General features: G+C 45.2%; 1 protein-coding gene across 6 annotated transcripts in view; it reads left to right on the forward strand.

The window, feature by feature from the left end:
* Window positions 1-13,828, forward strand: part of LOC107547942 — a 92,993-nt gene extending 79,165 nt beyond the window's left edge. For 2 of the 6 annotated variants that reach the window (XM_029076812.2, XM_029076816.2), the window contains 2 exons: window positions 166-267; window positions 5,886-6,394. In XM_029076812.2, the coding sequence (XP_028932645.1) occupies window positions 166-267; window positions 5,886-6,313 (530 nt within the window). In that variant the 3' untranslated portion in view covers window positions 6,314-6,394. Of the gene's footprint in view, window positions 1-165; window positions 268-5,885; window positions 6,395-10,485; window positions 11,354-12,940 lie in introns of those variants that run through there. The other 4 variants (XR_005660619.1, XM_039913708.1, XM_039913707.1 and 1 more) reach the window with 4 other exon arrangements.
* Window positions 13,829-14,430: the final 602 nt, after the last annotated feature.

The raw sequence follows: 14,430 nt of genomic DNA on the forward strand, positions 1-14,430 counted from the left end.
CCCTTCCTTCGCTTCAGGAGAAGGAAAGGAGGAAAAAAAGTTCCTATACCGCCAGGGCCAGTGGGCCCCAAAGGGCTGGGAAGAAAAGCGTTCTATTCCAGGAAATGCTAAATTTGGGGACTGTCCCAGATCAAGATTGGTTACTGTGCTCTCTTTAACAACCAGAACAGGGCATTACTGCTGAAACCTTCACAGCAGCAGCAGTGGAGCAAGAGACGTCGGACAAGATGCCCAAAATCAACATATCTTTCATCAAGAATCTTTCAGGTAAGCGTCTCTTGGATGCTACTGTCAACAGTACTGGATGAACAGCTGTTTCTAACAGTCTCATCTGAGAAACTTGCCCACGTTGGCAATCTTCTTCTCGCGTGCAACTTCACGTTGGATATGACTCTTGCATGAGGGTACAATTTATTGCGCTCAGCCAAGTGTTATTATGGAACATGTTAAGCGTTTACTAGGGCAAGCACTGTTCTATGTACTGGGGTAGATACAAGTTAATCAGCTTGGACACAGTCCCTCTCCCACATGGGGCTCAAGTCCAAGTAGCAGGAAGTAGGATTTAAGCTCTGTTTTACAGTTGAGGGAACTGAGGCACAGAGAAATGTCTTTGCCAGTTGCTTATGTGACCTTGGACGTCTGGATTAGAACCCAGGTCCTCTGCTCCCAGGTCTATGCTCTTTCCAACAGGCTTAAAGCGCTTCAAATTAACTGGGAGACTGATGTTTTCTTGACAGAATGATGCCCGACAGGACTGGGGAATTTATAGTGACTGCTGAAAAACTGATCTGTTAAAATCTTTATTAGGACAGAGAGGTGAGTTTAAATGCTGGAGTCCTAATTTCCAACTCCCCGAGGCTTTCTGAGTGAATGTCACCAAACCAATCGATCAATCATGGTGTTTTCGGGCAATGTCTAGTTTGTTGAATAAGAAATACTGAAAACGATCACTGAACAAGAAAGGCGGCGAGCAGGGTGAAGAGGTAGATGTGGTGGTGTTTGGAATAACCCCTCAGTCAGTCGTATTTATTGGATGCTTACTGTGTGAGGAGCACTTGGGAGAGTAAAATATGATAGTTGGTAGAATTGTTTCCTGTCCACAATGTATCCCATATAAAACTTTGGAATTGAAAGAGTCATTTCTCCTATTATACAACAGTGTTCTTGAAAAACCTTATGCGATGACGAAATTGCATAATAATTCCCACGGTTGGCCGGAGCCACATACCTCTATGCTGCTACTTCTGACAAAAACTCTATTGTATCAATCAATGGTGTTTATTGAGCATTTACTATGTGCAGAGCACTGTACTGACTGCTTGGGAGAGTACAATATAACAGAGTTGGCAGACAAAAATCCCTGCCCACAAGGAGCTTACAGTCTAGAGGGGGAGACAGATATTAAAATATATTAAGAATATGTATGTAAGTGCTGTGGGGCTGAGTGTGGAATGAATGATGGGTGCATATCTAAGTGCAAGGGCAATGCAGGAGGGAGAGGAGAGGAGGGCTTAGCAAGGGAAGACCTCTTTGAGGAGATGTGATTTGAATAAGGCTTTGAAAGAGGGGAATAGTAAGTAGGCACATGGTAAGCACTTAAATAATCAATCAGATGGTATTTACTGAGTGCTTACTCTGTGCAACCAAGTTGGTAAAAATATTCCTTATCCATAAGGAGCTGAGTATTCTAGAGCAGGGGAGAGAGATTAAATAAATTGAATAAACTGTGGCTATGAGCAGAAGTGCTCGGCTTAAAGGGTACGTAAGTGACAGAGAAGGCAGAGTGAGATGGGGAAATGCGGGCTTCGTTGGATAAGGCTTTTTGGAGGAGATGTGATTTTAATAATGTTCTAGTGTTTGCTCTGCCAGGAGCTGGCTCTGGCGGGCAAAGCCCACCCATGCCTCAACTGGCATGTAATCCCAGTCTGAAAGGCTCAGCACCAGGTTTGTTCAATCGGTGGAGTTTGAGAGTTTACAGTGAGCTTTGGTAGAGTATAATGCAATAGAATTGGTAGCCACTAGCCATGGACAGTAGGCTCCACATGGATCTTACTATTCATGTCATTACACAAAAGAGCAGAGAGAACATTATCTTTGGCTTAGACAGACAGACCACAGCTCACCCCTTCTTCAAATTCCTCTCGAAATCCCACTCTCACAAGGAAGCTTTCCCGATTAGTTTCCTACTCTCCAAGTCATAGTCTCCCATTTACCATATCTGTCTTCCTGGGAAAGGTTGATATTTGGAGATTAATAAATCAAGCTACAGAAGGTGGGTCATCAAACACAAACTAAAAAGTGAAGTTAGATATGAACCCAAAGTGTGACAGTTTCCCATCTGACAAGCTATTAATGAACCCACACGTTTTTTATGGCACGTTTCAGTTGAATAAAACTGATACGTGAGACGAGGGGACCCTACCAATGGAAAACGTGAGATGAGAATGTACTCTTAGGTTGGAGTTTTGGGGGAGATCGCAAAGATGACTCTGGGGATCCTGGAATGAAAGTCAGCAAGGCAGCAGGATTATAGCTGTCTTTCCTACCCTGTGTGTATTGCGTGAAGAAGGGCGTTTCCAATTTGGAGCCCAAGCTCTAATCCCTTGTACCCAGTTCAAACATCTCCAGGTGAAGAGCGGTAGTCAGGTTGAGGAGCAGAAGGAAGGACAAGGAGAAGGCAACCTAGGCCAGAGGGAAGGAAGCCATCAACAGAGCTGTAAAGATGTTCAGAACACCTCCGCGTCAAATGGAACTCCTTGCCCTCGGCTTTAAAATGCTCAGTCACCTTGCCCCCTCCTACCTTACCTTGCTGCTTTCCTACTACAACCCAGCCCGCACACTTTGCTCTTCTAATGCCAACCTACTCATATTACCTGGATCTCATCTATCTCCCCGCCTACGTTCTGTCTCTGGCCTGAAACACCCTCCCCCTTCATAGCCAACAGGCAATTACTCTCCCCACCTTCAGAGCCTTATTGTAGGCACATCGTCTTCTCCAAGAGCCTTCCCCCACTAAGCCCTCATTTCCTCTAGACCTATTCCCTTCTCCATCACCCTTGGACATGCTCCCTTTATTCACTCCTCCCCCAACTCCGCAGCACATACATACATATCCCTTATTTATTTATATTAATGTCTGTTTTCCCCTCTAGTCAGTAAGCTTTTATGGCAGGAAACCTGTCTACCAACTTTATTATATCGTTCATATCGTATTCTCCCAAGCACTTGGTACAGTGCTCTGCACACAGTAAGCACTCGAATTTCTGAACGAGGAAATGGAAGAGAATGTGTATAAAAGAATCAAAGCTGATTTTGATGGTCAAAGGCCTCGAATATCGCAACTGAAGAGAATTGGATGAGAAACATCCTAGTTGTCAGTCACTCCTGGAAGACAGTTTGTAGCAAACCCTGATAGCCAGGAACTGAAGACAATTCTCAGAGAACAAATTGTACTGTTTGATATTCAGCATTTAAAGAATTTGAACAAAACTGAGGGTAAAAACATAGCACCCAGCCAGTTCTGACTGTACTCTCCTTTAAAGCGAGGGAACATGTATTTTGCGTCTGTTGTGTCGGGAGCATGGTTTACTGGATAAGCTGGTTGGGGGCACGGAATGTGTCAGTTTACTGTTGTATTTTACTCTCTCAAGCACTTAGTAGAGAAGCATTGTGGCTCAGTAGAAAGAGCAAGGGCCCGGGAGTCAGAAGGACCTGGGTTCTAATACTGGCTCCGCCAAATCTGCTGTGTGACGAGGGGCAAGGCATTTCACTGTTCTGTGCCTCCGTTACCTCATCTGTAAAATGGGGATTAAGACTGTGATCCCCATTTGGGACAGGGACTGTGTCCAATCTGATTAACTTATATCTACCCCAGCCCCTTAGTGCTTGACACATAGCAAGTACTTACCACGTACCATTATCATTATTATCACAGTGCTTTGCACACAGTAAGTACTCAACTAACACGATTGAATTGAATGAATAATAGTATGGGTGCAAATCTCAGTTCTATCACTAGCCTGCTAGCAGGGCGGGGCAGTCCCTTAATGCCAGTTTTCTCATCCGTATAGTGGGGATAAAGGTCTTCTTCCCTTTCAAATTATGAGGTTCCATGACACAGGGACTGGATCTGGTTAGTTGATTTTGTATCTATCCCAGTGCTTACCCTGATGCCTAGCAGGTAAGTACGCCACAGAGAAACAGCTTGGCTCAGTGGAAAGAGCCCGCGCTTACAAGTCAGAGGTCATGGGTTTGAATCCCGGCTCTGCCACTTGGCAGCTGTGTGACTGTGGGCAAGTCACTTAACTTCTCTGTGCCTCAGTGACCTCATCTGTAAAATGGGGATTAACCGTGAGCCTCACGTGGGACAACCTGATTTCCTAGTATTTACCCCAGCGCTTAGAACAGTGCTCGGCCCATAGTAAGCGCTTAACAAATAACATCATTACTATTAAGCTTTATGGGCGGAGAACGCGTCGCTAGTTCTCATGTTGTACGCTCCCAAGCGCTTAGCAGTAAGCGCTTAGTACAACTGAATGATGTGCTTAATAAACGGCATAATTACTCTCCCGAACACGTTGCCCAGTGCTGGGAACTCAGGTCAGGAAATCCTAAATGAATATCATTACTTGACCGATTGGAGTATTCCACAACATCTAAAAAAGAAACAGAGCCTTGTTCCCTCATATAATCTAATCCTTCAAAAGTACTTTACGCAGAGCACTGTACTAAGTTCTTGGTTATACTGGCTCCTATAGCAGTTGTGTGATCTACTCTATTCTGAGGCATATATAGTCCTGGGCACATTCACAATAGTGAAATTTTTCTATTGTTTTTCCTTACATCTATAAGATTTTTCTCTCATGCTTAGAGCGGACCTTTTAGGAACGGTTCCATAAACGCTATTTTTGAGCCCGCCACCATCTCCTGGACGTTGCGAACACCGACCTTTCACCACGGTAGGGGCAAACAGTTTGGGCAGCTTTTTTGACCTCTGAACTCCAAGGTACTTAGGGTTCCTCTCTCCAGTTAATATGCTCTTTACATTTGACTTTCCCAAACTACCTTTCAGATCTGGTCCTTATTAACTATCGCTTGGCACAGCTGGGTGTGCTAGCTAGTCTGGCACGTGAGTAACTTTAAATGAGAGCGCTTAGTCACATCATTGGGAAAGTTGTTGATAAGTGTTGGCGGACGTTTCTGCTGGAGCCCCACCTTGTCAGGGGGAGTTGGTAGGGTGCGGAACAAGAAGCTAAAGAAAGAGAAATTCAGACAAGGTCTCACTACTTGGTAAAAGATGGAGTAGGTCACGTTTGAGCTTGTGCTTCTATCTTCACCCTCTATATTTGGATTCGTACTCTTTATTCACCCCTCCCTCCGTCCCAGAGCACTTAGATACACAGCCACAATTTATGGAGTGCTTAAGGAGTCAAGTCCTCATTAAAGGATCTGAGTTCAACTCTTTATTATTTATAGAATTTACAGAGGAGGTGAGTATAATCACACGTCATCAGCACCACAAAAGGAAAAATGAGCGGTTGGGGATTGTCTCTGTTGCCCAAGGGTACTTTCCAAGCGCTTAGTACAGTGCCCTGCACACAGTAAGCGCTCAACAAATATGGCAATGAACGAGACCTTCACATGCGTTTGTTCAAGCACAATCAATCGCATTTCAGGGCTTACCTTGTGCAGAGCACTATACTAAGCGCTTGTGCAAGTATAACAGAGTTGGTAGCCCCTTCCCGGCCTACAACATGACCAGCAGAAAGACCCTGGTCTTGGGAGTGGGAAGGAACTGGGTTCTAATTCCAGCTCTGCCCCTTGTCTGTGTGTGACCTTGAGCAAGTCACTTAACTTCTCTGTGTTCTGCATTTTTATTTTAACAGACCTGCAAGTCTTCTTCTATGGTGCCGACAAAAATGCAAATGGGTATTTAACTTTCCCTGAAATAGAAAACCTTCTGGGAGAGGACACACCTAAGAAAGAGCAGCTTGATTTGTTCGATGTGGATAGCAACCACATGTATTCTTATCTTGAAATGATAAGGGCTCTTCAACTGACAGGTAAGGATTTATTCACTCGATTTCTTAACTGTACTGTTCTATCCATATCTGGAGACGTGGTTCCTTGGTCCCTCTGGACATATTGGGTGACACCCCAAAGATCGCAGTCTCCCTGGTGTTTGGGTAACACGGAGCAATTAGACCTGAAGCCAACTATCCAACTCACAACTCAAAGACAGCAAAATGAATTCTTACCAAACTCACACGATCTAATTCTCTATGCCTCAGGGAGACTATCAGCCTTAGCTTAGCACGCAGAGGATGGTTTCCTACAAGTTTAGACAGGGCAGAGTCCCTGTCCCCCTAGTTTTTTGTTTTAATGGAATTTATGAAGTACTTACTGTGTGCCAGGCGCTGCACTAAGCACTGAGGTAATCACAACATATTCCGGTTGGAAACAGTCCATGTCTCACTTGGGCCTCAGACTCGTAATCCCCATCCCAGCTCTGCCACTCGTCAGCTCTGTGACTGTGGGCGAGCCACTTCACTTCTCTGTGCCTCAGTTCCCTCATCTGTAAAATGGGGATGAAGACCGTGAGCCCCACGTGGGACAACCTGATTCCCTTGTGTCTCCCCCGGCGCTTAGAACAGTGCTCTGCACCTAGTAAGCGCTTAACAAATACCAACATTATTATTTTACAGATAACGGAGGCACAGAGAAGTTACCTAACTTGCCCGAGGTCACACAGCAAGCAAGTGGCAGAGCTGGGACTAGAAACCAGGTCCTCTGTGCTCTTTCCACTAAGCCAGGCTGTTTTTTCCGCATTCCCCTATGTACAGGCTCCATACTCAAACACCCGATCTCTCTTGGGGGCAGGTGAGGGGCCGGGAAGCCACAGAGGCAGGTGGTGCCACGGATAGGTGGCAGCGTGGCTCAGTGAAAAGAGCACGGGCTTTGGAGTCAGAGGTCATGGGTTCGAATCCCAGCTCTGCCACTTGTCAGCCGACTGTGGGCAAGTCACCTAACTTCTCTGTGCCTCAGTTCCCTCATCTATAAAATGGGGACGAAGACCGTGAGCCCCACGTGGGGCAACCTGAGTCCCCTGTGTCTACCCCAGTGCTTAGAACAGTGCTCTGCACATAGTAAGCGCTTAACAAATACCAACATCAATAGGTATTAGCAGCTATTTCCAATTGCTTTCTGATGCAGACACTAAAGTTTGAAGGGGAGACCCTGAGTGGAGGTGAAAAGAACACGCTTTATGGGCTGAGTGAAGAGGTTGTTAGAATTCTGAATGGTAGGTGGGGGGCACTGGTGCTTTGGGCAAGGAAGAATCTAGCTCGTGTATCAGTTATCTTCATATCCATCTTGCATGTTGAGTTTGTGTTGATTTCTTTATACTACTACTACTACTAATGATGGCATTTATTATGCCCTTATGATGTTCCAAGTAATGTTCTAAGCTCTGGGGTAGATACGAGGCGATGGGGTTGGACACAGTCCCTGTCCCACCTGGAGTTCACAGTCTTAATCGCCATTTTACAGATGAGGGAACTGAGGCACAGAAAAGTGAAGCGATTTCCCCACGGGGACACAGCAGGCATATGGCAGAGCCAGGATCAGAACCCATGACCTGACTCCCAGGCCCGTGCTCTATCCACTACGCCACGCTATGGCCCAAAATCGATCAGGATGGGCTTTATCTGCCCTATTACCACCTACTGCCCATGAAGCAGTGATATTCTGTTTCTCCTGCTTCCTTCTAGCTAGGGCACTCCTGTATCAAATGCAAAGAACATCACTGACCAATCATTCCCAGACAGACCACGTGGCTTCAAATCATAATACAGCTCGGAGGTCACATTCGCAGTCCATTCAACTCTAAAAAAAAAAAAAGCGAGTCTCCTAGTTAGCTGACGCTCACCTCAACAAGGCCGAGTGCATCCCGAGAGGGGAACGGACGGCAGTAGGATGCTCAGATTGCTGCTGTTTACTCAGCTGAAAATGGAAAACAAAACCAAGAACAAAGGAAACGTTTTCTAAAGACTGAGTAAAAACAAAGCCGGAGACAATGCTGCTTCTCAGCTAAAAAAAGGGAAGTCAAATGGCGCAGATAGGGAAGCAGGGTGTACTGCCATCGAGAAAAGAAAGGCTCTTTTGGATTCGAGGCTTCATAAGGAAGCAGACAAGTGGCAGAGCTGAGATTAGAACCCATGACCTTCCGGCTCCCAGGCCCGTGCTCTATCCACTACCCCATCCTGCTTCTTGCACAGTAAAGTTTGTTGGTGGGGGCCTCCCAGCAGAGTCTGGGATTCTACTGGTTCCCAGCTTCCCACAATCATAATAATAACGTTGGTATTTGTTAAGCGCTTACTAGGTGCAGAGCACTGTTCGAAGCGCTGGGGGTAGATACAGGGTAATCGGGTTGTCCCACGTGAGGCTCACAGTTCTAATCCTCATTTTACAGATGAGGTAACTGAGGCACAGAGAAGTGAAGTGACTTGCCCACAGTCACGCAGCTGACAGGCGGCAGAGCCGGGAGTCGAACCCATGACCTCCGACTCCCAAGCCTGGGCTCTTGCCACTGAGCCACGCTGCTTCTCTGCCATAAGGCAGTTTAGCTATTAGGAAAGTTGGTGTGTGAGTAGAGAAGCATCAGCGGTAGGCACTGGTAGGCCCAGGAATGTACCTGCTCAGAAAGAAAATAATCCTAACTGGTGACAACCACACTTCCCAAAGCTCAACAGGAACCTTGCGGGCAAACTGGCTGAGAGTCTGCCACAACGGAATGCTGAGGAAAAGAAAGCTGAGGAAAGCAGGGAAGAAGAAGAAACTCTGAGGGTTTCTAAAAAAAAAATTAATAATTCAGCCCCCTAAAACAGAAAGAAAATCAAAGGGATGGGCAGATTTAAGGGCTTTTGTTGATAAATTCTGAGAGAAGCAGCTGGCTTAGTGGACAGAGCACGGGATTGGGAGTCGGGGGGGGGGGGGGGGGGGGGGGGGTCACTGGTTCTAATCCCGGCTCCGCCACTGATCAGCTGTGTGACTTTGGGCAAGTCGCTTGACTTCTCTGTGCCTCAGTTACCTCATCTGTAAATGGGGATTAAGAATTAAGAACCTATCTTGTATCTCCCACCGCGCTTAGACCAGTGATTGGCACATAGTAAGTGCTTAACAAATGCTATCATTACTACCAGAATGAGTCTGACAACATATTTTGGACTGCGCTACCAAGAAACAGTCCTCTGCCGAATCACACACGTCTGCATACGACACATTGCAATGTGGGTCGTGCGCACGTGTGACGTGCCCACTGACGCTTGGGTACTAAAACACTAGTTTTCCTTAACATGGGCTTCTTCAAGAACATAACTCTGTTGTCATTGAGAACTGATTTTTTTCAATACCCCCTTCAACCGTCACACGGACCCCTGAACTTATCCGAGTTAATAGGTGTGACTACAGGCAAATCATCTAACGTCTCTGTGCCTCAGCTTCTTCGTCGGTTGATGTTTCAGTACCTGTTGTCCCCCCTCCTAAAACTGTGAGTCTGATCTAATCATCCCGTATAAACTCCACAGCTAAGTCCAGGGCCGGGCACAGAGTAAGCTCATAACAAAAGCCAGAAGCTGCATGGCCTAATGGATAAGAGCATGGGCCTGGGAATCAGAAGAACCAGGGTTCTAGATCTGGCTCTGCTACTTATCTGCCGTGTGAGCCTGGTCAAGTTACTTACTTCTCGGTGCTTCAGTTACCTGTAACGGTAAAATGGGGAATAAGACTGAGCTCCACACGGGAGAGGGACCGTGTCCAACCTGATTACCTTGTATCACCCCCAGCATGTGGAACAGTGTACGGATCATAGTAAGCACTTAAATACCTTTTGAAAAGAACAATAAATCAGATTATTATTATTACATGGGCGACATGGAATGGTATTAATGATGTTCCTTCCGAATGACTCCATTCTGGCCTGCAGTGTGAACGGAGCGTCATTTTCGTCACTGCCTGTGGAATCTGAACTAAGTGAATGCGAGGCGATGAGGGCATGCGTATTAAATGAACGGTGCCTGTATTATTTACAACCTCATGAGGCTTCACGACTGGTCTGTCCTGTTGTGACTGAGCTCCGGGTGTTGGTAGGGGCTTGGCTGGGGGGGGTTATTCAGAAAGTCTACCGCAGCCTATCAGTCTGGACCCCCACGCCACCCTGTCTTATACACCCCATGGACAAGGGAGCAGAGAAAGACTCTTAGAAAAGTCGGAAAGGCTTCCTAACGAATGCTGCCCCAGAGAGAGAGAAGTTATTTAACTAGCGTTGCACAGGACCCTAACACCACCAGACACTCCCAGAATGATCACGTGTTTTGGTCGTGACTGAGTTGCTTTGTTGCACAACTTAATCAACCCTAACATTACATAGGCACTTGGTGTTAGGCCTGGGCTTTGCAGATTCAGGATAAATTCTCTTCCTTTTTTCAGAACCTCTCCAAAACCCACCAGACCATGACAAACGCATCTGGAAAGTAGCGTGTCTTGAAGACAAACCTGGCTTAGAGGGCTGGTGAAAAGCAACTGGATGGGTGAATCCCTTAACGGACAGGTTAATGGAAGTTTTTAGTCCTGTCCTGAAATCCAATGATAACTAAACAATGGATTTGCATGGCGGGGCTTACCTGGCAGGCCTTAACTGCTAGAGCAAGCGTGATGCTTTATTTAATCTCTATGGCAATTTGAGATTCATTCAGTCGTATTTTTTGAACACTTATTGCATGCAGAGCACTGTACTAAGCGCTTGGAAAGTACAATCCAGCAATAAAGAGAGACAATCTCTGCCCACACGGGGATAGATTCTAAGGACTCAAGATGCCAAACCGATGTCCCTTGACTCTAACCTGTACACTTGGACGGTATAAGAGCATTTCTTCTTTTGAATTTAAGACAAAGCTTGATTCCTAACCAAAAATGTTTCTCATTACAGAATGAACGAAAGAGAAGATAAAATGCCAGACAAGGGCAGGATGTATGGAGTGCCTTGTCTACGTCTTCACTCGAACGCTCTTTTAGCATGTATCTGATGCCTTGATAATCAAGTATAAGTGTTCTTTCCTTGGAAAAAAAAGCTAGTTTTAGTGGCTATAATTAATAGTTTCTAACCGAAAAGCTTTCTTTGTTTTACTCTAAAATTATTTTTAGAGCAGGAAATACTATAGGTTTCATGGATTTAAAACATCTTGGTATAAATACCTATGCAATTTAGAGGAATTGGCATTTTGAATTAAGAGGGAGAAGAATTGAATCCCCATTTTACATATGAGGAAACTGAGGCACATAGAAGTTAAGTGACTTGTCCAAGATCACAGAGCAGGCAAGTAGTGGAGCGGGATTTAGAACTCGGGTCCTCGGACTCCCAGGCCCGTGCTCTTTTCCACTAGGCTACACGGCTTCTCAAGTGATAGCAACGGATACAATTATATTGTTCTGCAGACTGCATCAGGGAATTAATAATTTTCTCATTTTGTTTGGTGCAGCTGAGCAAAAGAATGCTACGCAATTGCTTGTAATGACTAATAATCATAATAATTGCAAAACTAGATTGAGAGCTCGTTGAGGGCTAGGGACCTATTTCCCACCTACGTATTCTTTCCTAGCGCATACCTGAGTCAGAAGGACCCATGTTCTAATCCCGGCTCCACCACTTGCTTCTCTGTGCCTCAGTTACCTCATCTGTAAAATGGAAATTAAGACTGTGAGCCCCATGTGGGACATACACTGTGTCCAACTAGGTTTATCTGAATCTATCCCAGCACTCACTACACTGCTCTCCACAGCGTAAGAACTTAAATACTATTACTATTAAGATCTATTCACAGAAGCAGCATGGCTTAGTGAAAAGAGCACGGGCTTGGGAGTCAGAGGATGAGGGTTCTAATCCTGCTCTGCCACTTGTCGGCTGTATAATAACAACAACGTTGGTATTTGTTAAGCGCTTACTATGTGCCAAGCACTGTTCTAAGCGCTGGGGGAGATACAAGGTAATCAGGTTGTCCCACATAGGGCTCACAGTCTTCATCCCCATTTTACAGATGAGGTAACTGAGGCACACAGAAGTTTAGTGACTTGCCCAAGGTCACACAGCTGACAAGCAGCAGAGCTTGTATAAGAGAGCAGCGCAGAGCTCTTGTATAGCACAGCAGAGTATAACTTTGGACAAGCCACTTACTTCTCTGGGCCTCAGTTCCTTCATCTGTAAAATGGCGATTAAGACTGAGGGCCCCATGTGGGACAACCTAATTACCTTGTATTTACCCCTAGTGCTTGACTCAGAGTAAGCGCTTAACAAATACCAGAGTCGTCATTATGAAATGCTTACTCTGTTCCAGGCACTGTGTTAAATGCTGGGATAAACACAACTTGGACGTGGTCCTTGTCCCCCATTAGGTTCACAGTTTAAGGGGGAGGAAGGATAAGTATGTAATCTCCATTTCACAGATGAGGAAACTGAGGCCCCCAAGAAGTTAGAGATGAATTGTCCAAGGTCACATGGGAGGCAAGAGGTGAAGCTGCGATTAGAATCTCTGTCTCTTAGACAGCAGTGCTCTACCTAACAGGTCGTGCTGCTTTTCTAGTATACCCAGATGGAGTTTGAGGTTTTAGTACAGTGCCTGCCACACGGCAAACTTTTAATGAATACTACCATGATAATTATACTTAATAATGTTGGCCACATTAGACCGCTGTGAGGGAAATGACAGTTGATACCTCATTGCCTTATTTTTGTCAAATCACCAAATTCCAATTAGCCACACTAGATGTTGCATTAGGATGCAATTCGCAAAAGACTATCCTGGAGTATATCAAAAATATTACCATCTAAAGCTCCCAAAATCTTTAGGATCTTTCGGACGGCTCTTAACCGCTATCTCTCTCTCATTAGATCTGTGGCTAGGACATCGAGGAACCCTTACTGAGTGCCTTTCCCAGGAGGAGAAGCATATCTGATTCCATGCTACTGACCAGTTATCAACCCACCTTGAGTGTGCAGAACCTCACGCTACGGTTCGCTCGTGCATCATGCAAAATTCAAATCATTCGGTAACCACTAAAGACATAGCTTTTGACACAGAGGTCAAGGTCACATGACTTGCCTCGATTCTTCGCCCAGCAGTGAGTCCCAATATTTTGAAGAATCGGGCCTGGGATATGTCTTCTTAAATATGGTCAGGGTCACAGAACCACCGACAATCCAACTCCTCCCATCTTGAAACCCTCTACGGGAATCTCAAGATCCATCCCATCTCTCACTGTGCCTTCACCCACCTGATACCATCTAGGACTTCTTCCTTCTGCTGTCATGGCATGGATTTCAGATTCATTCATTCAGTTGTATTTACAGGACGGTGAGGATGTCTAGAAAGGGAATCGGAAAGCAGTCAACTCTCCTCATTCCTAGAGCCAACCTCTGCCACAAACAGCGGCGAACAACGGGATCCAAACTCTCTTGGATTCCTCCCTGATCTTCCTCACCCGGATGTGATACACCCTGTGGTAGACTAAAATCACCAGTTCCTGAAAATAAAAGAGCACATTCAAGGGTTTCAAAACCCCAGTGACATAATTGAGCCACTGTATAGGCATATGATTTTTTTTACTGTATAAAATCAATTAGCCATTTCAAATGCTCTTGCTTAAATTAAGCTCTCTCCAAATCTTAGATTTGTAGAGCTTTTCCAAATTTGCTTCTGTCTAGGAAGTTTATAAAAGGCTGAAAGACCTGATTCTTCTTAACCCTGTGAATTCCAATAAAATACTGAATCTATGTTTACTACTACTCTTCAATTTTTGCACAATTTAATGCTGGGAGGATGGGAAAGAAGCAGCTCACACTAGGAATTTATATTTTCACTAAAACCATACAATGTCTGTGCTTCCAGCTAGTTGAAATCAGCGTATTAAAAATTAAATTCAATTTAAAAATTAAGTCAGCATATTCAGAGGCAGTGTTGCCTAGTGGAAAGAGCAGAGGCTTGGGAATCAGAGGATCGGGGTTCTGATTCCGGCTCTAACGCTGGTCTTCCGGGTGATCTCGGGAAAGTCACTTAACTTCTCTGTGTCTCAGTTTCCTCACCTGTAAAATGGGTTTTAGACTGTGAGCTCCCTGTGGGACTTGGACTATGTCCCATCCAATTAGCCTGTATCAGCTTCAAGTGCTTAGTTCAGTGCTTTACCGTCTGCACGTAACGTACCATTAATAAAAAAGCATATTAGGCATATAACAGCCAGTCCTGTGGTATACATGAGAATGTGTGTTATCACACTTTGGATGGGCTAGAACACGGTTAAGGAATTAGGAAACACCGTTTCAACGACAGAAACATGTTTGAATACAGTGACGAATTTCTGAAAATCTTCTTAAATATGCAACTG

The sequence above is a fragment of the Ornithorhynchus anatinus genome, chromosome 12 (genome assembly GCF_004115215.2).
Source record: "Ornithorhynchus anatinus isolate Pmale09 chromosome 12, mOrnAna1.pri.v4, whole genome shotgun sequence".
Taxonomy (NCBI): domain Eukaryota; kingdom Metazoa; phylum Chordata; class Mammalia; order Monotremata; family Ornithorhynchidae; genus Ornithorhynchus; species Ornithorhynchus anatinus.